This window comes from Gadus macrocephalus, chromosome 11, assembly GCF_031168955.1.
Source record: "Gadus macrocephalus chromosome 11, ASM3116895v1".
In the NCBI taxonomy this organism is placed as follows: domain Eukaryota; kingdom Metazoa; phylum Chordata; class Actinopteri; order Gadiformes; family Gadidae; genus Gadus; species Gadus macrocephalus.
In genome coordinates this window covers 18,252,300-18,278,010 of record NC_082392.1, presented here as the reverse complement: position 1 = coordinate 18,278,010, position 25,711 = coordinate 18,252,300, and the positions used below count along the sequence as shown (strand labels likewise).

Sequence of the window (25,711 nt, the reverse complement as noted above, 5' to 3'; positions counted from 1 at the left end):
AAAACAATCAATATTTTTTAGCTAGAAAACAGATAGAAATATAGCAATCCCAAACATATCTCTCTGTAAAATATTTATTTGTATAGCGTTCACGATAAGTAGTATGATTACTTTCCCTTTGTAATGATTTGTACATTGACTGTGTGGTTGATATTTACATTGTGCCTGTTAACACCTGTTCACATCAGTAAGCAGGTTTACACTGCAGATTTTGGTTAAAAAAACATTCACACCACTTTAACATACTCTGGTCATGCACACACACACACACACACACACACACACACACACACACACACACACACACACACACACACACACACACACACACACACACACACACACACACACACACACACACACACACACACACACACACACTCTTAAAGTCATTAGTTCTACAATATGGCTCAACATTATACAAAAGAGAAATCTTGGCTTACTGAAACTCCCTCAGACATGGACATAACACTTTAGACATTGGAACATCTGAAATGCTTTCCTCTCCCATGGTAAAGTGCAAATAAAATATACTCTTCTTTCCTGCCCTCTCTTACAAAGAAGATGCCCTTTTTTGGTAATGGCTGATTGTATTGATTGCTGCATAAAATACTGTCCGGGTGCTTAGCCTATTGACCCATTTAAAGCTTCCAGTTTACTTTAGCATTTTAGCTTTTAAGCCCTCGTAAGCTCGTCAGAATGCGGTTCGCCTCTTGACGACCTTCCACCTTTGACGGTTGCTTACGCGCTGAGGCTCTGGATGGATGGACTGCAGTTGGTGTGACACTGTGTCCCCGTGGCTTTAGCCCACAGGTCCAGCTCCTCCGTTGAAGGCGTTGAATGCAGGAGCTCTACTCCGCAGGGCTCCTTGCGCATTAACACCGCTATTGACAAGCTCACTGCTGACCATCTGAACGTTCACACCCGAGTGCTCTTCGTTGAATCCTCCCGGCGCTGCGGCACCGGCGTCAAAAAAAAAAACCCTAATCCCGACGTCCTCATCCTAACGAAACCTCCTCTTTACTTCTCGTCGCTCACCGAACAGTCCAGGGGTTTGACGTCCTGTATCTCCATGATCTTGGCGTCCACCTGCAGCAGCCCCTCGACCGCCGACACCTTGAGCTCCTCCTCCTCCTCCCCGGGCACCTTCTCCTCGGACGAGGAGTTGCTACGGCTGGACAGGGTGTCCATCTCGTCCTCCACCACCGCCAGACGCTCCGCCATGCAGTGGGCGGTGAGCCGCGCCTCCGGGTCGTGGTCCCAGCACTCCTCGATGGTGCCGCAGATGGCCGCGATGCCCTGTGATGGGGGTGGAGGGGGTGGAGGGGGGGGGGGGGGGGGGAAGAAGGGAGGTGTTGGTACTGGGACTAGGGCTGTGCGATCAATCAAAGTTTGATCGCAATTTCGATGTTTGGTTCAAACGGTCTCCAAACTAATATTATCGAGTTGACATTATTTTCTATTTATTTTTAAGGGGAAATTTCAACGTTCTCAGATAGAAAGTGTTTTCTTTTTGGAGAGAAATGCTGATTAAACGCATCATGTTTTCAAACTCTAAAATAATCCTGATTTCAATATTGACCAAAATAATCGGGATTATGATTTTTCCAATAATCGAGCAGCCTAACTGTCTAACTGGGAATTCAGCGTACTGTACTGGAGTGGAATACAGGGGGCTACCCCATGCTGGGAAGGCCAGGGTGGTGGTGAGAGTGAGAGAGGAACAGAGTTCTGGTAAAGCGGCCTGGGTGGGAATCTGTGGGTTGGCCAGCAGTTGCTGATGTTGTTGTATTTGTTGCCAAAAAGCTCATATCATCTGCACCATATGCGTGTGTAAGAGGCGATGATATTAGACATTTAGTCTTGTTTATATGAGTCGGGGGGACAATATTGCTCAACTAAAACATGGATTGGGAAACTGATTTGAAACCGATGATCTTTCATAATCGTGGGAATGCGTGGGACGTGGGAAAAAGTGAGAAAACTAAACCTCTGATAGATAAGGGATGGTTTTAGTATGAGGTTTGTCTGAAATCATAACTACTTACTATGCAATAAAAAAGAGTATACAAAAAAAATCTTAATCCTTCAAATATATGGACACTAGAGTCTTGGAATACCCATAATGCATTTGGACCCAAGGACAAATGCCTTTACCGCGACTATTAAAGTCTATTAAAAACCATTACAACCGCAATATTTGTATTATTATTGCAATCATATACAACAAATATCCTTCTGTTTGTACACATATAACTCAGTGGGTTTGCGGCGTGTCGTCTTCATCAATTACGGCCGGCAGGTTGAATTCCGGGATTTCTTTTTTTACTTTTGGCTCACATACTAATAGCGTGGCAGAAAACAGTACACACTGTAAGCATGGGGAATACGGCACAAAGGTATGACACATATAACATATACTGGGTTTGAAGCGGCGTCGTCATCAATTACTGCCGCCAGCTTGAATTCTGTGGAAAATTCGTGGCTCACATGCTAATAGCGCGCCAGAAAACAGCACACACTGTAGCATGGTGTATACGATACAAAGGTTTCGATTCGGCCACTGGGTTCTCGTCTGTCTATTAATGCGTGTGTTGCCTGTAGTGGTTCCATGCGCAGCAGCAGAAGGAGCTGAGGTGTCTCATCTGTCTATGAATGCGTGTGTTGCCTGTAGTGGTTCCATGTGCAGCAGTAGAAGGAGCTGAGGTGTCTCACCGGGTGGCTGAGCCAGGAGTTGCAGATCTCGGGCCGGCCGCGGTCTCTCAGCACGTTGTCCTTCATGCTCTCCACGCAGGGGTGCTCTCGCACCTTGGAGCCAAACGGGGGCTCGTAGTCTTTCACCTCTGCAGACGCACACGCACACGCACACGCACACACACACACACACACACACACACACACACACACACACACACACACACACACACACACACACACACACACACACACAAGCACACACAGAACAAGGTTAGAAAAGGTTGTGGACACTACCTAAGGTATGAGGGATCATCGGCCATTTCACACAAGGAAACAACTTAGTCATCTTGACATCACATCTTTGTCCTCAGTTGTTTATGTTCGTGTCTCACAATGCTTTCCACGACAAAGGCAGCGCTCGATCTTTGGCACGTGACCAGCGTTTGTTTGTAAAAACAAGTGTTCAGTTGATACCAGCAACCGATGCCTCCCCTGGCCTGGGAGCGTTCAAAACACCAAACTCACCATGGGTCAGTTTTTCCTTTTTTTCTTTTTGAGTTGGGAAAACGCCTAAGGTAATAAGAGAAAGCTTGGAGTACTGAAACGCTAAAACATGAAAAAGAGAGTTCCGGGATTGTGTCCAGACCTCATGAAATTGAACTCACAACAGCTGTAGAGTTTGTCTGTAACCTTAAAGAGACGGCTCTCATACGACAGTAACGAAGAGGAATGAGATGCTAACAGCTGCACTTAAGCTGGGCGGCTTCGTGAAATGACATTGTTCTATCACAACCAAATTACATTGAAAATAACTTTAATGATTTACTCATTGAAATCCCGTCTCATTCATGTATTTATTGGTCGGGTAATGCCTAATACTTTTTAATGACCTAATGCTATTCTGTACTTCACAGAATACTGGTCTGTGATCCACAAACAATTTCTTCTTCTTCTCAATAACATCGCCAAATATAGTCTATCTAGAAAACATTTCCAGGAAGCCGCACATCCATCACTAATAGTATGGCATTATGGCACTAACAAAGACTCCCCTAAAAACATTTAAAAACATCTTTCTCCCAGCATTCCTGACATCCTGTGTGCCTGAACTTTGCCCCAATCTGCACCGCCGGGCCTTGTCTTTGACTCCCGATTTCATGACGTGTCAGAAATGTAATGTAATAAATCACACTTAGATGAAATAAATGATGCTTCTGGGGTCTCTGTTGCATGTGTGTCCTCCACCGCTCAGAGGAAGTGGGAAGGCCGGAGCAGAGTTCCACGGACAGGAAGTGAAGGGCCTTGTTTGGGACTGCGCAGAGAAGCTGACTCTGCAAGGCCCACGTTTCCTGTTTTTCCGGCAAGTGGAACCCGCCCACCCCTACAGTAGTCCAAAACGAGCCCCCCGCCCATCGATCCAAACAGACAACCGCACACACACATGCATACATACACAACCACGCACACATGCATACATACACACCCACGCAAACACACACCTTAAGACACTTACACAACCACACACACACACACACACACGCACACACACACAAACTGGCACACACAACCACGCACTCACACTCACACACTCAAACACACACACACACACACACACACACACACACACACACACACACACACACACACACACACACACACACACACACACACACACACACACACACACACACACACGCCAGGGAGTTTGAACGCAAGCTAGGCAGGGGGTGGTTTTCGTCCTCAACCTCTCGGCTGTTTGGGTTTCATGTCGAGTTCCAAATATCACCGATTTCAAACGGTGTCCGGGAGTCGACGCAGAGGCAGCACGGCGCGACGCCCCCCGGGAGAACGCGCTTCAAAACAGAGCGCTAAGAAAACAACGGTCTGTGTTTTATCAAACCGACGAGGGGGCATGAGAGAGTCATTATCACAATTACCCAGTTATGCGCTGCAGATTTTGTCGAACGGCCATTAAACCCCGCGGGTCGGTGATGCAATCGCCATCGTGTCCCCATTATTTGTGCTTATTTTTTCCCGTGAGCCCCGTTTTACAAACAAGCAACTCGAACCGAAGCAGAGCGAATAAGGGAAAGTGGGGAATTCCTCAAGCGGTCCGCTGAGGAAGTTGTTAAAACACTTGTTTACACCCTCCTCGGGGAGACTTGCAAGGCCTCCCTGCCCCAGTAGAGCTACGGGTCGGCCTCACACGCAGAGCTAGAACACATGTCACACGAGGCTGCACCTGGAGTCTCCTTCCCGCCGCTCTCCTCCCTCTTCCTCCTCCCCGGGGTGTGTGTTTCTACCGTCTGGGGCCCCGTGCATCCCAGCGCGGTCTCAGGGAAGGGAGGCCGGCTTTACGACAGCTTCCTTTCCAGATTATCTGTCTGGGTCTTGCGTCGCCCAGAGGTTGGCAGCGACCTTGCCGACGGGGGGGGGGGGAGGGGGGGGCGGGGGAGGGGTCGCCATGGCAACCCTGGTCGCCATGGCGCTCCGAGACCCCCACCTGCCTCGCGGGGCGGAGGAGGATTTTTCTTCAGTATTTTTTGTTTGCTTTGAAAAGGGAGCGGTCCGAGGAAGTGAGCTGGTCGACCGCGCACGTGAAGGGTGTGGGCCCAGCTGGAGAACGGGCCGAGCGTGTCCGACGCCTGGCCAAACAAACCCAGGGAACGACGGGGAAGGAACGGGGATTCAGAGGGTAGGGGATGTGAGGATAAGAGTAAAAAGAAGAAGGAAAATAAGGAAACGGTTGCGAAAAGCTGCAAAAAATATAATAAAAAAATTATTCTATAGTACGTACGTATTCTCGCGACAAGCAACGTACATGAATAGCATTTCCTTATTTATATTTTCAACGTCCGTTACGAGAAACCACACTCTTAAGTTTCAGGCGGGATTCCTGTGGCCGGGTCTGTGGACAGAGTCATTATGACATTGTTTAACTATAACCCTTTTGCCAACAGGGCTTTTTCTTTACGAGCTCCCGGTCAGAGTCAAGTTCATCCAGAGAGAGCGAGAGCGATAGATTGAGGTAGATAGATAGACAGGTAGAGAGCGGGAGAGACAGAGAGGTGAGAGAGAGAGAATAAAAGATGGATGGAGCTAGATGGAAAAGCCGATCTAGGATAAAGGTTGAGTGATGAGAGAGAGCGATAGCGAGACTAGTTTAAGTGCCGGGCGGGAAAGACCATAACTTTAACCACAAACCTGTCCGAGGCCGACAATATAACTCCATATAAAGAAAAACACTCACTGACTCATTGTGACTTCAAAGCAAAACAGCAGGGTCTCCAGATATAATCCTCTACTGTTACTGCCAGTTCCTGGAGTGCCAGAACACCTGTTGCTCCTCACCTAATACCCTCCCAAGAAATGTTGAACACTGTGCTGGGCCAATCATCTAGTCGTGTCTGGTTCCCTGCTCTCCTATCAATGGCAAGCAGCCAATCGGAGCCCATCCCAATGCCAGTCCAAAACGCAATGAGGATGGTCACATGTTTTGACACTGGGCACACCAACCTACAAACCCCACGATGCCCTGAGATACAACAGAATGACCCCAGAAGATTTAATTGAAATGATATAAACTTTAGCCATCACACAGGAAAAGGAGAGAGAGGAAGAGAGTGAAATGGGGGGGGGGGGGGAAATAAATTGGGAAGGAAGAGAGAGGGATGGAATGAGAAGGAGAGAGATGTACTATAACTGACCACAACAACAACAGGATAGGGTAGTATTTCAATCCAGGGCTCCCTCCCCTGTTGTTAGGGTGGAGCAGGGAAACTATAAGGAGGCAGACGCCACACACACATACACGTACTCTCACAGGCATACATACAAACACATGCACACACTGACACGCATACTCACACGCACACACACACAGACAGAAAACCCCCCCGAATCAGATCCAAAAAAGAAACAAAGACAGATCAGGGGCATCTGTCTCTCTCATTCATTCTCTCTTCCTGTTGCACACACACACACACACACACACACACACACACACACACACACACACACACACACACACACACACACACACACACACACACACACGCAAACACACACAGAGACACGCACACGCACGCACATGCACACACTTCTGATGGAATGTGACTGTCTGGTTTTTAAGGTCTAGCTAAGACGTGGCTTGGATGACAGAGCATAGATCCTCCTCCGCATCTTTGCTACGACTAGACTGTATTAACACGCACACACGCACGCACACACATCCACGCACACACACAAACAGACACACACACACGCACACACGCATTCACACACACACACACACACACACACACACACACACACACACACACACACACACACACACACACACACACACACACACACACACACACACACACACACACACACACACACACACACAAAGAGCAGTATCTACAAACAAATAACCAGAGACCATTGACCCTTCTGGAGATGCATGTGCACTCTCTCAGTCTCTGACCCTCTATCCGTCTATCTCTACATTTACATTTACATTTAGCAGACGCTTTTATCCAAAGCGACTTACAATCTCTCTCTTGCTCCTTGTCTCTCTCCCATGCTCCGTTGTCTCTCGCCTTGCTTCCCTGCCCATATAAGGGCACAAGTGGCTGAACTGAGATCGTCTCCGATCCAAATATCAGACATTCCACAGACTGCTGCTGCAGCAGACCTGGGCGCTGGAGGTGGGGATGGAGGTGGAGGTGGAGGTGGAGGAATGGAGGCCCATGCCTCTGTTCATGTTGGGCGCACACTACAGAATAATAAGCCCCCAAAAAAGGGGTTTCCTTAAACATTGAAAAACCAAAACAGCTAACAGCGTCTTCAACTATCTTTAGGTGAGCTCTACGTTTTTTTTTACATTTTTTGAATTGTCTGGTCTGGTGTGTGCCAGGCATAACCCTTCAACACACAACCCTGATCCTTACCACACAGGAAACCACAGTCTAAAAAGTCCTCCTGCCATGTGTGGCTTGCAATCACACACAGGAATGCACACACACACACACACACACACACACACACACACACACACACACACACACACACACACACACACACACACACACACAATACACACATTTGTAAATGCGCTAAAATGTAATACCAATACATCATTACACACCTCATGGGGACAGAAAGTGTGTGTGTGTGTGTGTGTGTGTGTGTGTGTGTGTTATTTTGTGTGTGTGTGTGTGTGTGTGTGTGTGTGTGTGTGTGGTTGCTTGTGAGCATGGTGATTGTATGTGTTTTTATCACTTTGTGTTTTTGTCTATATGTGTATGTTGATGTCTGTGAGGATTGTTTTTCCTCGGGTATATATATATATATATCTATCTAAGTTTGTACCTTTGTCTGTCTGTTTAAGTGTATGTCTGTGTGTTTGCGTGCGAACGTCTATGTTTTGGTGGGTGTCTCTGTGTGTTTGCGTGTGAATGTCTATGTTTTGGCGGGTGGGTGTTTCCTGTGTGTGGGTTTGCTTACAAACTTTTGCTTGTGTGTGCGTGCGTGCACATGTATCTTCTGACCTCCCATGGCCTCACAGCGAGACTTGAGTGTATGCGCGTGCGTGTGTGTGTGTGTGTGTGCGTGCGTGCGTGTGCATGTGCACGGTTTGCGCGTGTGTCTGCTGACCTCCGATGGCTTCACAGCGAGACGTGAGCTCCCAGAGCACCAGAGCCATGGAGTAGACGTCGGTCTGCTTGAAGGACTCGATGTTCTCCAGGTTCAGCCGGGACTCCAGGACCTCCGGGGCCATGTACCGCGCCGTGCCCACCTGCACATCGGACACACAGCCAGGATCATCAACACACCGGCCTTGGAACCCCGTAGTCCTACTGTGCTGGATGAAGCTTCAGAAGGGGATCCTAACAAGTGTTTTTATACAGCGGCCGGTCTACAGGATGTTGATTGAATACCTTTACAGACACGTCTTCTTAGAGCGTGGGTTTTAAGGACAGGGTGTTTCATGCTTCTCTTCCCACCAGGAAAACCTGACTAGTGCTGGCTGAGTGTGTTTAATGTCAGCCAATCAGACACTTACAGAGCCCAGCCTCCAGTGAGGTGATTGGTCAAAACCAATATGAAGGGAAGAAAAGAAAAGGGAAAATGCCCCACTGCCAAGATTTAAGATTATTATTAAAATTTTGATTATTTATTTTAAATCCGCTTTATGAGACAATGAATATACTCAACACTGGGTTTGTTCATATTTTTGCCTGACATAGAGATAGAGAGTAGACCTTGGCTCTGTCTGTATTATTGTCTATATTGATCATTATTAGCCCGTAGTAGGGATGACAGCTGAGTCTTTTCCTGCTGGTTCAAGATTATTGAGACAGCAGGGTGGTCTCAGGTTCCTGTGTCACGCAAGAAAAATGTAACTTTACACATGCATTCTATCTATACCTATCCATAGATAGTATCCGTGAAATCTTGTTCGAACAAAATCTGGTTCAGCACGGCCGGATTGTGGCGCAATGTTAAGCAGGTTTGATTTTTTCAATCTTATTTAGGGAAAAACGTGCACAATGAGATAGTTAAAGGACCTACAAACTATGATATATTTGTTATGGAAAAAATTTGATATTTGCGAACGCTGGGCATGTGCACAAAAGAGGAAACTCTCTGCTAGACATTTAGCCTCTTCTAAGGCAGTGTGTGTGTGTAAGTGTCTGGGTTTGCGAATGACTCAAGTCATTGCCACCTGTTGCTCATGTTTGGCCGTGAATCATAAAACAGGGAAGGACAATGAGGAACAAAGGACGTATAGACAGATTGAGAGCAGTATGTAAAGCTATGGAGACAGAGAGCTCAAGGGAGAATCAGGGTCACCTCCAGTTCTTTCTTTTTTTTTCACCAACTTAATCTTTCAGTTTCTCTCTCTCTCTCTCTCTCTCTCTCTCTCTCTCTCTCTCTCTCTCTCTCTCTCTCTCTCTCTCTCTCTCTCTCTCTCTCTCTCTCTCTCTCTCTCTCTCTCTCTCTCTCTCTCTCTCTCTCTCTCTCTCTCTCTCTCTCTCTCTCTCTCTCTCTCTCTCTCTCTCCGTGTGTAAAAGATAAACAAACATGGCCAGCTCTTATCTTACTCCAAATACAACACAATAAGCCTACAGTGGCACAATACGCAGAGCTTAGATGACAACAGCGAAAGGCCCACCTCTCAAAACGCTGAGGGACAGAGAATATGCTTTCCCTAATCTGCAAGATCAGCCAAACACATTTTAAAACACAGCTGGTCATGCAGCTCATGGGGATTTCTCCAAGGAAGTGGTTTATATGTAACCATTGACTGCTACTACATTTGCTATGACTTTCACTACTACTATCGCTTCTACTACTAATACTACTACTTTCCAATAATAATAATAATCCTTTCCACAAGGAAAGATACGAGACAGATAAAGATCGATAGAGAGAGTGAGTGTTTGTGAAAGAGAGAGATAGATAGTACAGCGAGTACCAGGAGAGATCGAGGAATTTCTCCAATAACAAATTCCTGTTATTCCCCATCTCCTACACAGCAGCAATAAAAAAAGCCAGAGGATATTTTGTTCCATGGATGGCTAACACTATCAGCCAGGACATCTCCTCTCACCTGCCCGCTGTTGGCCAGGTCGTCCACGGTCAGGAAGTTGTCCAGGCGGAGTCCCAGGCCAAAGTCACACAGGCAGCACGTCAGGTCGTTCTTGACCAGGATGTTGGAGCTCTTCAGGTCCCGATGGACGATGGGAACCTAAGGACATCCACAAAGAGGCATCAGTATCAAAAGACAGTTCCTGGATGAGCGGCGGGAAACATTGTGACAGCAGACATTGATTCAACATGAAACACTAAAAGGTGACATATTATGCCACCAGGTGTGAGTGTGATTTGCCGTTACAAGCCATTTTGAAAATCTGCCACTTCTGACAACACAAGTGGGCGTGTCCACCTAGATATATGATGGATAGAAGAGCAACGTTTACTACAGTCCACCTGGTAGGGTGGTACACTGATCTATCCAGCAAACATCTAGGTGGACACGCCCACTTGTGAAGAGGCACATTTTCAGAACGGCTTGTAACGGCTAATCACACTCAAACCAGGTGGTATAATATGTCACCTTCGACATTCCTACAAGCCAGGGCCCTCGAAGGTTAACGGTTAAAAAACGTATGTGTGTTGGCTTGAAGGTTGCAGTGTCAGTGACGGTATTTGTTTAAGGCCGTAGGGTTTGAAACAATGTTATTGCGGGGGTACCTTGGGACGTCCGCAGGGTAGGTGGTCGCTGTGGAGGTGGGCCACTCCCTTGGCCATGGAGCTGCCAAGAACCTTCAGCTCCTCCCAGCTGATGATGTGTCGAGTCAGGTACTCCTGGAGAAACACAGCCGTGGAAGAGTGAGAGGGGGAAGGAAAATCACAGGAGACGAGAAGTGACATTTGAAGTAGTTTGTCAAAGGCGGTTGGATCATTATTGTAATCTAAGATTTTCTAACATAAGATCATCTTTTTGAAAAAAAAAAATTGTGCCTTCCATGGACAGGACAGGGAAGAGCAACATGGAATTGCATTGAGGAAGAGACATGGAGGAATGACATGTAGCACAGGTTTCAGGTGGGAATGGAACCTTGCCCGCGTGGTTAGTGCCCTGGCGGGTTGAGCCATCGAGCCACTCTCAATTAAAACATTTAAGAACGCAAATCAGAGGAGAGCAACAGAGCAGACATTAGCCAGGGCAGCTAGCATGTAAGGAGCTGCAAGAGCTCTGCTGCCTGCTCCGATTCCCGGTGTTCCGTTCACCCACCTGTAGATTCCCGATGGGATGGAAGGCGGTGATCAACCAGTACTGCTTCTCCACCTTTCGCTCTTCGGCCGTGAGGAAGTGGAGGATGTGCTCGTGCCGGAGGTCCGTGTCCGAGAAGATGTCCTTCTCGTTCTTCCAGGAGGCGTACTCCTCGTAGGGGAAGATCTTGACGGCCACCGTCTCGAACTGGTCCGACGTGCTCTGCTTCAGCTTCCCCTTGTACACCTGGGCGAAGCGGCCCTTCCCCACCTGACGCCAAAGGGGGACGCCAACATGGACGTCAGTAAGATGCATCGGTGTGAAATGTGTATCATGGAGTTAAGATAGAAAAATGCTGGAAAATGCTTGGATTGGATTAAATTGGACTTAATCATCCAAAATGCAGCATATGAACTAAGTTTGCTGTAATTGCATTCGTTGATCATTTAATTTCAGCTCTTTTTAGAGCAAACAAAGGCATAGGCACTGTAACAGAACAAAAGTGAAGAGCTCTTGATCGCCCTTCAACAACTCAGCATATCAAGCACGATGGCTCCAATCACTTTCACTTTTGTTTCGATCCATTCATCTCACCACAGGCCAAACAGAAAAAAGACAAGGAAGCCAACAGAACAAAGAAACCCAGGCACCTGCATGTCCAGCTCGATGGGCAGCGGCTCCGTGTTGTGGTTGAGGTTGTTGGCGTGCGTGGAGCTGCTGTCGGAGCCATCGTCGTCCATCATGATGGCGCAGGCGTCGCTGCAGTCCAGACCCCCGGCCTTGGCCTTGCGCTTCTTGCGGCCGTTCTCCCACTCCTGGTTGATGTGGCGGTGGCGGGCCACCCGGTACCAGTAGAACATGGCCACCACCGCGCAAAGCAGCACGGGCAGGGGCAGCAGGCTGATCAGGATGACGGAGGCCATGGGCACCTCCTGGGTGACGTCCACCACTGGACAGCGGAGGGGAGGGAGGGGAAGGGAGAGGAGGAGAAGGATGAGTGATCGGTTTAACATATGGAGAGGTTTTTTGGGGGAAGGGGAGAGGAGGGGGGGGGGGGGAGGGGAGAGGAGGGGGGGGGGGGGGGGAGAGGGGGGGAGAGGGGGGGAGAGGGCTTGGGAGAGTGGAGAGGGGGGAGGTGAAGGGAGAGGAGGAGAATGATGAGTGATGGGTGTAACGAGTTAGGAGGTTTGTGTTGAGGAGGGGAGGGGTGTTGGAGGGGAGGTGGAGGAGGAGGGGAGAGGAGGGGGGAGGAGGGGAGAGTAGGTGGAGGAGGAAAGGAGGAGAAGGATGAGTGATCAGTGTAACAAGTGGGGCGGTTTGTTTGGAGGAGGGGAGGGAAGAGAAGGGGAAGTGGTGAAGGAGGAGAGGGCTGGAGGAGAAAAAGAAGAGGGGAGAGTTGGGAAGGGGGAGAGGAGATTAGGGGGGGGGGGGAATTAGAGAGGGGGTAGTGGAGGAGGGGAGGGGAGGAGAGAGTTGGCGGAGGAGGAAGGGAGAGGAGAGGAGGGGAGTGGAGAGGGAGAGGAGAGGAGAGGAGGGAAGGAGAGGGAAGGAGATGGGAGGATAGGAGGCCAGGGAGAAGGGTGTATAGTTGTTAGGACTCTGAATGAATGCGGTGAGAAAAACAGTCCCACATTCATCCGCATCCACAGCTGTCAGCAGCCTGGAGGGATTCCTGTATAACCTTACCATAGCCCACCACCTCCTCTACCGCAGGCAAATATTATCCGAGCCCCTACAAAACGACAGCGATCTCTCCTTCAAGCCCATTCAGACACGACTCACTTACAGCTCATTGGGTGTTCTTAATAAGATCGGCTCTAAGCTCCTATTTCCACTGAGCATAATGATCACCACAACCGTTTAAGGGGCGAGGATAGCGCACGCAAAAACCAAGTGTGAGTTTTCATACTGGCGTGTCTGCTGCGGGCCAGGAGTCTGGCTACGGGCTTGGCTTCGCTAGACGCTAGGCAGGCTGCAGTGGACACCGCCTGCCAAAACGACTCTGGACTCTGGGGCTGTGCAGCCAGCGGCCAGCTTCACCACACGGGGCCCAAGCCTTTAACTACCACCTCTGGTTCCGCTGGCAGTGGGCAGGGGACGGCGGCCAAAGCCCTGAGGCCCACGGCGCAGGAGGAGGAGAACAGTGGATGGCCTGTCCTGCTCTGGACTGACCAGCCAGGCCAGGTCCCTCTCTCGTTCTCTCTGTACGTCTGTGTTGGGATGATGTGAACGCCAGCCTCAGTCACGCCCACGCTTCCCACCCACCCCCCGAACGGTTAGCACACACTTTTTTCCCACACACAAACAAAAACACACACATGCACATGTTGTGCACATGCACTTATGCATGCACACAAACACAACACACAAACACACACACGCGTGCACACACTCACGCACACAGACACACGTATACGCACGCGCATGCATGAATACACTCGCGCACACACGCGCACACAAATGCACGTGCACACATACGCAGACAAACAAATACACACTCACACTCAACACACGCGCGCATGAACACAAACACACACACACGTAGGTGTGATGGGTACATACGCACACACACACAATGTTGAGGAAAATAACTACTGGATATAAATCTGTTTGATCTTTACTATATAAATGGCTTTGGGCTTTCGCTTAGATACCGCACTGCAAACACATTAGTACGTTCAAAATGAATGAAAAGCATATTTGCTCTGTGGCTTATAAAGACTCAAAAGTGATTCCCTAGTATGTGTGTGTGAGTGTGTGTGTGTGTGTGTGTGTGTGTGTGTGTGTGTGTGTGTGTGTGTGTGTGTGTGTGTGTGTGTGTGTGTGTGTGTGTGTGTATATGTGTGTGTGTGAGCATGAGGGCGGGCATGTATTTGCGCATCTGTGTGTCTGTGTGTATGTGTGTGTGAGCGTGTTAAACATGTCGGGAGTTGGGCGGGCAGGCGGAGTTCTACTGGTTAGGGAACTCGTGTTGCCTTTTCCTATCACCATGCCAGAATGTTCTCACGCTGCAATGAACGAGGTTCAACAAATCATTCAAAACAGGAGAAGAAATGCCTGTGTAATTTGTATAATGAAACGCAGCAATAATTTGTGTGTGTGTGCGTATCTAACTGTTTATGTGTGCTTGTATCTTTCTGTGTGTTTCTGTGTGTGTGTGTTTGTGTGCGTGCGTGCGTGCGTGTGTGTGTGTATCAATCAGTGTGAGTTTGTGTGTGTGTCTGCATCAATCAGAATGTGCATATGTGTGTGTGTATATCTGTGAATAAGTGTGGGAGTGTGTTACTGTCTGTCTGCATGTGTGTGAGTGAGCGTCTGCGCGTGGGTGCACACGTGTGCGTCTGAACACTGAGACGTGCCTTCCCCAAAATGTGTGACTCAGGCTCTGTCTTCTCTGTCCAGGATGTCGTTAATTGACTGAGGCGCGCCGCTGTAAACAAGAGGACTTGGATGGAGCTGAGGCCTCACAGAGGAGCCAGTTACTCTGGGGGGGCAGTCTCTCTGGTGAGGGGGGGCCAGTCTCTCTGGTGAGGGGGCTGAGTGGCAGCCCAGACGTGATTTCATGGTATGACACGAAGAGGCCGGGTCAGGCCAGGAGACAGGAGACTCATCACACGCTGAAAATACATCAGTGTGTGTGCAGAGTGCATCGGTGCACGCACCACATCACTGACGCCCAACTGGGCTAGTGTTGACCGTAACGCACGCTAATGCATACTCATGCCCACTAACGCACACTAACGCACACTAACGCACACTAACGCACAGTAACGCAATCAGCGCTGGGATTGGGATTACAGCCCATCATATGATTATGGGATTACGGATCGATATATTCAATATATTATATGAAAAGATTTAGTGAGATTTAGTGACATCAAGTTTGCGCGTGTTTTCGCTCTCTCGTATGAACTGGTCGGTTTCAGGTTAAGTCCCACGTGTTTCAGTCGTCATACATTTGTATGCAGCCTTCTTCCCTTTAAAGAGGCCTAATAAAGCAAGACGCTGTGTGAAAATCACCTGATGTCGACCGGCTCTTTGACCGCACATTCAAGAGAGGACAGGATGATTCAGGGACTAGGAATGCTTCAGGCTGTGCCAAAGAAAGAGAGTGGGAAAGAGACACGTGTTGCTATAGAACGTCCAGGAGTCAGACTATACGCTGCAGAATCCTTTTCTAATCCTGTGTTTGTCTGTGATAAAAAATCTGCATTTCTTATCGCAACATTATTATACTTTGTGTTGGCCAGCTTTCTCGCAATAGACTGTTCCTCCAACCTCTGTGTATTAATATCTTGCTTTGATTCAGACGGAAGGGTATCATGTTAGGATGGAGGGTAGGAGAGGGGGCAACAGTGACTAAAAGTGAATGTCATAAACAATATTTAACAATGTTTATATCTCGTTATGGTAACGGTTAGCTAACTGGGCGGCAGCAGTCGTGACTGTAAACACGTTAAATGTCAGCCCTCTTCTCCATTTCATTTCGCTCTGTTTGTATTTCTTCAACCGTCGTTTCCTGCGGTCACACCCCGGGCACTTGTTTTTTATCTTACTTCTTAACGTTTAACTCCGTTGGGATTGTCTTGGCTCCGGATCACTCCTTGTCTTTCTGTGCGTCTTTTGTTTGTTTTTCCTTCCCTTTCCATCGTGAGAGTGAGATAATGAATCACTGTTCTAATTAGGTCTTAAGATCCCGGATAGGAATACACTGGCTCAGATATGTTTTCCCATCAGCCCGAGGCTTCAGCTTCGTCATCATCATCATCATCTCCTCCTTGTAGTTCCTCGTCTAGTCTTCTTCTTCCTCTTTGTAGGCTAGAATGGGACCAATAATGGATTCTTTCCCCGTTATATTTTATTCTGTTCTTGATTTCCTCTTTTTTCTTTTTTAATAACCCCCTCCAGGCAAAAATGTAAACATCTCTATCCTGAAAACGCCCTGAAATGGATTCGGATTTGAACTTATTACGAGCACTTAATGGCGTATCAAACAACGCCGTTAAAAATAATAATTGCCTCAGTGGAAAATTATTATTTGCTGCCAGTACTTGATGACTTCACTCTGTTGTCAACTGTGGTTAACAGCAACTGGAAACACAACTGTAACCAATAAACCGCCGATTAAGCCCACAGTCTCAGGCGGTGCACGCTGTTGGTAAGGGCTGGGTGTGGTTGCATATTTATGAGACAACTGCTGGCATGAAAAAACACTTTAGAAAAGTTTTCATGTTTCGACGTTCGTAATCCCAGAAAAGCCAAAGGAACGCTGGCCTCTTTTAAAATGTCACTGCTAATTATGTCTGTGTTGGTTTAGCTAAATACAAAAATGAAGAGGTTTTTAATAATGAAAGAACCATAATGGTAATGATTAGTGTCCGCGCCGTGCCACGGAGAGATCAAAACACAACTTGCACCTTACAAGCCCTTCCATGTCGTTAGTACTTTGTACCATTTTATTCCCATTAATCCTGCCTGTTCCAGTCTGGTGATACCGTCAAGCCATATAATTAAATAACAACACAGAGGAATGACTTGGCATCGCGGCTTCGGGAATGGTTTGAATACTACCACCACCGCGACGAGACAGCGACACAATGAAGCATCAGCCATTAATCAAGTGGCTTAGCATTATTGGCTACATTAGCGTCGGCACTGACAGCACGCAGAGTAGCATTTTATGACAAACAGCACTGATGAACATGTGTCCCAGCTGAGGTCGGGTTTGAACGCCGTCCCGGGACCGCGATACGTGCCGAGAGGGTCGGGACAAAGGGTGCTCTGCTGTCAGATGTCCTTTTTAGCGGGACATCCGTTTCTGATAGGCCTCAGACAACAGGGCCTCACCGAAGACCATCATCCCCTGTGTGTGTGTGTGTGTGTGTGTGTGTGTGTGTGTGTGTGTGTGTGTGTGTGTGTGTGTGTGTGTGTGTGTGTGTGTGTGTGTGGGGGATGATTTGCGCTTCTGGACTTGGGCTGTGTAGCACTGATGCATCAGAAATATTGTGCCAGTTTTTTAATTCATTTGAAAAAAATCACCACTTGAAAAATTATGCGATGAACGTAGACTTTATATTCATCATGTTATCAAGTCCCCAAAAAGTGGTTCATCCCTAAGACACGACATATAATACTTAAAGTAAGCATCGAGAGTACACCTCAAAGCCACTTTTTAAGGGAAAAGTCGCCTGTGAAAAGTGCATTTCAATATCCTCCTATCACTGTCACCACACTGGTACCCATTAGTGTCCCCATTAGAGGACAGATGCTGAACAAACTGGGTTCAATAATGACCGTAACCCCACTCACCCACTCCACGCCCTGAAGGTGATCAAGAGCAGCACCTTCAGTCAGAGGCTGATTGCACCAATGTTCAAAACCGACAGATACAGGAAGTCTAGCATAGGCAGCTGCTATAAGGTTTTACAATGCACAAAAAACAACTCTGACTAAAACTAAAATTAACATTTGTAGTATTTATTTATTATTCATTTATTTATTTATTTATTGTATTTCAACTTTTTAAGTATGGAAGCTATCTGAGGCAATGTGTGGTGTTATGTCTGCCTTGAAGCTGCAGTGGCACTGTCATTTCCTATAAAGGATTGTTACAATGATCTACCTATCTATCCATGAATTATGATCCCAGTGTATGTCCCGTGGTCCCATGGCGGCAGGCCCTGACTCAGACACCTCGCCCTGCACCGTGTGGCCGTGGAGCCCCGAGGGTCGGTCGCAGTGAGGAGAGGGCTGCGAAAGAGGGATGCTCCGTCTGGGAGCCACCACGCCGGCCATGTGTTGGATAACCCGTGGCTCTGCTCCAGTCAATAAACACACACTTCCTGCTCCATCCATCCTCAATGGGAGGAAAGGGCCACAACCCTCATCGCTCTGGGTGTGTGCTGTGTGTGTGTGTGTGTGTGTGTGTGCGTGTATGTCTGTGCGTGTGTGTGTGTGTGCATGTGTGTGTTTGTATGTGTCCGTGTGTGTGTGTGTGTGTGTGTGTGTGTGTGTGTGTGTGTGTGTGTGTGTGTGTGTGGTGTGTGTGTGTGTGTGTGTGTGTGTGTGTGTGTGTGTGTGTGGTTAGATTGAACAGCTCTGCAGGCTCCCTTACTCATCTGTTGCCAGACCTCAGAGGGTGACAGTTTCAACCATGAAGTCAGTCAGGACTCCTTTTCAACTTCCTCTACGGTGTCTTCAGTGCATTATGCTCAAATGGGGCTCTGTTTATAGAGCTATTTAGAGTAGAGCTCGGTAGAGACCAGTAATATAGAGTAGAGTACAGTATAGTAGAGCAATATTGCATATTTTATTCTTCTTACCTGCCCAGGCAGATGGAAATGAGCTTTTAGCTGTAATCTGGTACAAGCCATCTTTTTACTCCACTTAATTAATGAACCTTGTACATGGTCCCCGTTTCAAATAAACCAACCAAAAAAAAGAAGAAGACTACAGTGATACTGAGTAGAGGTAATATGAAGAAGAGTATAAAAATATAGAATAGAGTACCGCTTATTAGAATACCGTAGAGTAGTGCAATATCACAGAGAAGACTACAGCGATACTGAGTAGAGTAATATTGGGTAGAGTATAATAAAGTAACAGAGCAGCCAGGTAAACAGAACAGACAGTAAACAGAACAGACAGTAACAGAGCAGCCAGTAACAGAGCAGCTAGTAACAGAGCAGCCAGTAACAGAGCAACCAGTAACAGAGCAGCCAGTAACAGAGCAGCCAGTAACAGAGCAACCAGTAACAGAGCAGCCAGTAACAGAGCAGCCAGTAACAGAGCAGCCAGTAACAGAGCAGCCAGTAACAGAGCAGCAGTAACAAAGCAGCCAGTAACAGAGCAGCCTGTAAACAGAACAGACAGTAACAGAGCAGCCAGTAACAAAGCAGCCATTAACAGAGCAGCCAATAAACAGAACAGCCAGTAACAGAACAGACAGTAACAGAGCAGCCTGTACACAGAACAGAGCAGCCCGTGCCCGGTTTGGCAGGGCGGGAGGAAATCTCCAAAGGCGTAATAGCTGTCTGTGAGATAATGAAGCTGTTCCCTCCCTCCTGTTGTTGTTCAGCAGACGCAGGGCCAGGAGCGGGGCTACGTCATGGGCCCCGTCTACCAGGAGGTGTAGGGTGTCTGGAGGGGCCCGCGAGCCATGTGTTCTGATTCGAGTTAAACACAGACAGGAAACCGCGTGTCTGAGCTCTCTAGGACACTGCCATCCACACACACACGCGCGCGTGCGTGGCCACGTGCGCGTACGTACATGAATGAGCGCAAGCATAGATACACACACACACATACACACACACACACACACACACACAGAAAGATACACACACAAATACACACACACACACACACACACACACACACACACACACACAGAAAAATAGACACACAAGTACATACATACATGCACACATACAAACACATTAAGAGAATACACACACCGATACACACTGCTGTGCACATGTGTGTACACACAGAGTTTACAGGCAATAACTAAATTGTCTCTCTTGCCTCCTCTCAGACACACACACAAACCCACACACAAACACACACACACACACACAGAAAACCACACTGCTGTGAACCCATGGATTCACACAGACAGGTTTACCAACTATCACAAAATTGTCTCTCTCATGCCCTCTCACACCCACACATTCACCACTTTTGGGCACGTTATTGTAGCAAGGATTCCTTCAATGTTCTTGGGTATTTTTCCACTTTCTCACTTTGTTTGTGATGCCCTCATCCCACCACCATTGCTTGGTAAAAACCAAAGCCACTCGCCTTAAAAAAAACAGTAACCCCTAAATGCTCCCACCACCGCTAATGAGTGAGTGAAATGCTCTCAGCACTAATTTACTCATTGCTGTAAAGAATGGGTGGGAGTTAAGTAGACGCTATAAAAAAGTGAGGCAGAGAATAGGCCAAAATAGAGAACTTCTGTGTGAGTAACCATCTATGCGTATGTGTTGAGTTGAGAGGACCTTTAAAAAAAAGCAATTGTCTCGAAGTTTAACAATTGTTATTTTTATTTGGAAGAATTAGTGCATTGTTTAGTGCATCATTCAGATTCCTCTCCAACAATTGAGGGAGCAGGTTATAGCAGTGCAGCCATTTGCAAGACAAATTATTTGAATGTTTGCTTTAGCACTTTTGACCGTGGCAGAGTTAACCGTTAAACCGTTAACCGTTGGGATTCGGAAGTTGGTAGGATCTGAGGTTCAAAAACAAACACTGACAAGTGGAAAATCCCCTGTCCCTATCTAGAGTTCAGAGTGTGATAGCGAAGAACAATGACCATCTGCTCTGGCGGGGACGTTATCCAACTCCTTATACTAAAGCACAGAAGCACACACACACACACGAGTAGCGTCCCTTTTGAAGTCCCGCATCGATTTACAGCAGCTGTATCACCAGTTGACTTGACAAGAATCATACAAACAAGAGGGTGCATTTCCCTAAAGAAAAATATTCGGGGGTTTACAATGGGGGCAGCACGCTGGGTGTGCTCATGCACCAGGTGCACGCTATCGCACCGACACACACACACGCATACTCTTTGTCCATTAGCATGCTAATGCGCCAAAGATTACACGACGGGGGCATTAGCATGCTAGCATGCCCCACATGCACTCCCTTAAGGGCTGATTATTGTTCCACGTTCACGCAACGCAGTGACCACGCAGACGCTTCGACTCAGTCGTGAACCTTTATGGTTCTGCGTCGGGTTTTAGTAAGCCGACCAATCACAGCCCTTGCTGCTGCGTGGCCTCGAAAGAAGGTTAAAATTTCTGGGAGGCGCACGTCAGGCGCTTGCGGTGGACGCAAGGAGGGTCCGCAAGGACGTAAGGGGTCCGTAACCCCCTTGCGTTGCGTGAACGTGGGGACCATAATCAGCCCTTTAGGTCTGATCCAGACCAGGTCCGGCGTTGCAGCAATAAGCGCCGACATCTGCGGCGATGTGGGGAGCATCACTTCACGGCCACTTTGTGTGACTTCATCTTGTGAAAGGAGGAGGGGGGAGGGGGGGGGCACGGGGGGCGCGGGGGGGGTGGCGTGTCTCACCGGGGACGAAGGACATGTGGTCGTTACACTCGTCGGCGACGCAGGAGCAGACGAAGGCCGCCCCCCGGTGATGTTCCTCTCGGTCATGACGCACCCCGTGTTGTTGGAGTCTTCCAGCCGCACGCCATACAGACGCTGGGACGGGTCGTGGCACAGGGTCTCAACCGAGAAGCTGCTCTCGTTCCTCCTCCTTGGGTCAGAGAGGAGGAGGTCAGGGGGAGAGGGGGGGAGAGAGAGAGGGGGAGAGAGGAGAGAGAGAGAGAGAGAGAGAGAGAGAGAGAGAGAGAGAGAGAGAGAGAGAGAGAGAGAGAGAGAGAGAGAGGAGGGGGAGAGAGAGAGAGAGAGAGAGAGAGAGAGAGAGAGAAATCTAATGTTTAGTCATCCAACAATCAATGTTAGCACTGTAAACGATTATGGAGACTTCGCCCCGCATTGTTTACAAATCAAAAAAGAAATACACACAAACGTAGACTAAACCTTGTCTAACAGCAAATTGTTTTTACTCTTTTCCAGCATAACATAACCATCACTTTTGGATAGGCCAGAGGATATGTGGATATTTATCATGAATTTATGATTGATGTGTCACTTTATTTTAGATGTTACTATTGTGGGTGCAGGCATAGCAACACACTTGTAGTAATCTCTAGTAAGTTTAAGAACCGGTCTATTTAAGATCGTGTTCTGAACAGACAAAGGAACACGTTGATAGGTTCAAGGAGGGCAGACAGCCAGACAGACTGTGGTAGAGAGAGACCCAGGTAGATCTAAAGATGACAGTGCTGATAGACAGATAAGAACCAACGCACAAAAATAGGTGCACACACACACACACACACACACACCACACACACACACACACACACACACACACACACACACACACACACACACACACACACACACACACACACACACACACACACACACACACACACACACACACACACACACACAGGAAAGCGCATATGCACACGCCAAGCTACATACCAGATGGCCACGCAGATCTCCTCGTCCTCCTGGCAGATGGAAGTGATGGAGCAGTTGGAGAAGCAGGTGCCCGTGCCATTGCAGGAGGACCTCTCCAAGTCGCAGAACTTGCACAGTTTCCTGAGCGGCATGGCCGAGTGGAACATGCCGGCTAGACAAGACACAGGGAAAACAGAAGACTCGGTCGGTCCACGGTTGTAGCAGGGGTCGACGCCATTGTGATGATACAAACACGTACAAACACTGAACAAACTCAGGCACGGGATGAAATCTCGCACAAATTAAGGATAATGCTAAACTCTTGGGCACATGCCACGTACAACCCCAGCTTGTTTAGAACGAGGATGGAAAAACATCCAGAGACATACACGGTGATCATCCCCGGGTTTGGACCGATGCCAAGTCTGTGGGGAACGTCCCTGGGCAGAGACGCAGGCCATGGATCTCCTTCTTAATGGTTGTTTGACGATTCTGGTCTGGGCACCCCTCTGAAGGAGCCAAGGTTCACGGGATGGATTTCACATCAGCACCCCTAAACCTGGGTCAAGCACCGAACCAGGTGTGGACATTCGACTACTTGTAATAAAATAAAATAGAAAACAGCCTGGGCTGCTCTTCTTTGTAAACGTGCTATACATTGAGAGGGAACAGAAGTCCCTCGGCGAGCAGATTTCTCTGGAGCTTGAAGTCGGTGGTGGTCTGAGCGTAGACACGCGAATGCGTGCGTGTTACATTGACAGAGTAAATCATTTGAATCGTTTTTTACGACTGCACGACATTTGTGTCTTTCACGACGGCCAAGGTGAATATTGAATATTGAATGATAGTCTTTCTGTGACTTGCTCTAGGGACAGGGATAGACACATGAAACATTTTAGCAACGATATATTTCTAGTAGTCTGGAATCAGGAGAGAAGGTGTCGAAATTTAATTAACCTGTCTGTGTACACGTTGTAGGAGTTGTGACAATGCGGTGAATGAAGTACCGGGTGGTTTACGAACGCCCTAGTCGTTGGTTGGGGGCATCGTAGTGCATTCCAGGGGACAGATCACACTCTTTTGACAATGAATATTTCATTGGCCTTGTTGCACTGATCCAACGCCCTGACTTTTATCATCCGACTCATGTGAACACATTCCCTTTTTGTTACCCATTCTAAAAAAATATATTATTATATTACACCTTTAAGACCGTCTTTGTTAAGTGTGTTTGTGTTAAGTGTGTGTTAAGTGTGTGTTAAGTGTGTTTTAAGCGTGTGTGGTAAGTGTTTGTGCGTGTGTTAAGTGTGTAAGTTAAGTGTGCGTTAAGTGTGTGAGTTAAGTGTCTGGTAAGTGTTTGTGCGTGTGTGTGTGAGTGTGTGTTTGTGGCGAAGATGCTGCCCGTTTTATTCACTATGATCGTTTTGCTTAAACGAGGGCACTTGCAACTGACAACAAGTAGAAAGTGAATACATATCTGCTGTCATGATGGAACCGAAAACCACACACACGGGTGAACCTGCACCTACAAGTGAGTCGTTACACACAGGAACGCACACACGCGTGTATATGCACACACACACACACACACACACACACACACACACACACACACACACAGCAACTCAGGGAGATTCCAAAGGAAGAGACTATCAGATATGATCGAGGGCCAATGCACCATGGTAAAAGCTCTGTCTCTGTTCAACTGCAAGTAACCCCTGCAGATCAGGAGGTAGACCAAACATTGTTAGGAAGAGAGCCTACTCCGACTCACTCTGCCCTATCACAGCCTCAGTCTGGAGGCACATATCTTAAAGAGCTTTGGGAAGCCACACGACACACTCTTTAACCAAGACTGGGTTTTCAGAAGAAAATAAAGAATGGGAGATAGATCGATTGGACAGAAATACTGGCAAATTACGTGTGTGTGTGTGTGTGTGTGTGTGTGTTAGAGTGTGTGTGTGTGTGTGTGTGTGTGTGTGTGTGTGTAAGAGTAAGAGTAAGGGTGAGAGTGAGAGTGAGAGTGAGAGAGAGAGAGAGAGAGAGAGAGAGGAGAGAGAGCTGGAGAAGGAGAGATTATGGTAAACCATATTCTTTGGACGGGGTTCGTAATTGACTTTCAAGACACTCTCCCAACCTCCCCCACCAACACTCAAACACACCCCCACACAGACGCACACACAACACTTTCACCAGGGAAGCGCAGACTTTGTGCTGTACCCGCGTAAGGATACACCCACCCCCGACCCTAGGAGAGGAATAAAAAGCGAGTGATTTAGTGTCCCAGCGCCGGCATCAGCGAGGGGAACTGAAGTGGATCCAGGGCGTAATGGAACAGGAAAGAGTTGTAAAAGCAGAACGCGCCTCAGTCCACCGTTGTCACCTCTGCAGTGAACTCACGCCGTGCTTCGACGGTGCATCGTCGAAATCCCACACACAGATCATGTGTCGCTCTTCCCGAGCCAATTCAGCGCCGTTGCTCATCTTATTGGTTGAAATGTATTCAACGACAACCATTCAGGACGGTACTCCTTTTCCTCCGTGGTAGTTTGATCGATCAGCCTGGCCAACACCCCTGCTTAACCACGCTCTGTGTGAAGCTCATGTTTTCTTTTGACATGAAATGGAAAATCCCAGAGAGAGGATAGAGTCACGGCTGGAGGAGAGATCTTTGTCAGGTGAACGCTCCGAAGATTAAATCATTTTACACAAAAAGTGGAAAAAGGGGGCAGATTTCCTTCAAAACGAACTACAAACTAAACACTAGAGATGGTAAAAAAAAAAAAAAGGCAATGCTAGTTCCAACGTGGTTGTCATGAAAGGGAGCACAGCTGAAGGGGGTGAAGGTGGAGTGAGTGGGGGTGGAGGGGGGTGGTGGAGGCGGGTGGTGGAGGCGGGTGAGAGGCGTTGGTGGAGGGGATGGAGGGAGTGAGAGGGGTAGGTGGGGAGTGAGAGGGGGTGGTGGAGGGGGTGGAGGTGGATGATAGGGGTGGTGAGAGGGGTAGGTGGAGGGGTTGGAGGTTGGTGACAGGAGGGAGTGGTCAGAGGGGGGGGGGGGGGGGGGTGGTTCTTGCCGGTGTTTGGGTCACTTGCGGAGGTCGTCTGTGTCCCTGCCGCTCCGGGGATATTTTGTCTGTTTCTCGAAGCGCCTGGTTTCACCGGGTTCAGGACCACCCGTCACGGCACGGGGAA

The 25,711-nt window shown here is 48.1% G+C and overlaps 1 protein-coding gene across 1 annotated transcript; it reads right to left on the bottom strand.

Annotated features, from left to right (window-relative positions):
• Nucleotides 1-270: 270 nt before the first annotated feature.
• Nucleotides 271-22,721, bottom strand: LOC132467770 (TGF-beta receptor type-2-like). Its single transcript, XM_060065319.1, is given in 10 exon segments — nucleotides 271-1,299; nucleotides 2,716-2,843; nucleotides 8,341-8,482; nucleotides 10,301-10,438; nucleotides 10,945-11,058; nucleotides 11,489-11,737; nucleotides 12,118-12,416; nucleotides 21,551-21,616; nucleotides 21,619-21,740; nucleotides 22,541-22,721. Coding segments are annotated over 10 exon segments (1,683 nt in total). The 5' UTR covers nucleotides 22,687-22,721; the 3' UTR covers nucleotides 271-1,020.
• Nucleotides 22,722-25,711: the final 2,990 nt, after the last annotated feature.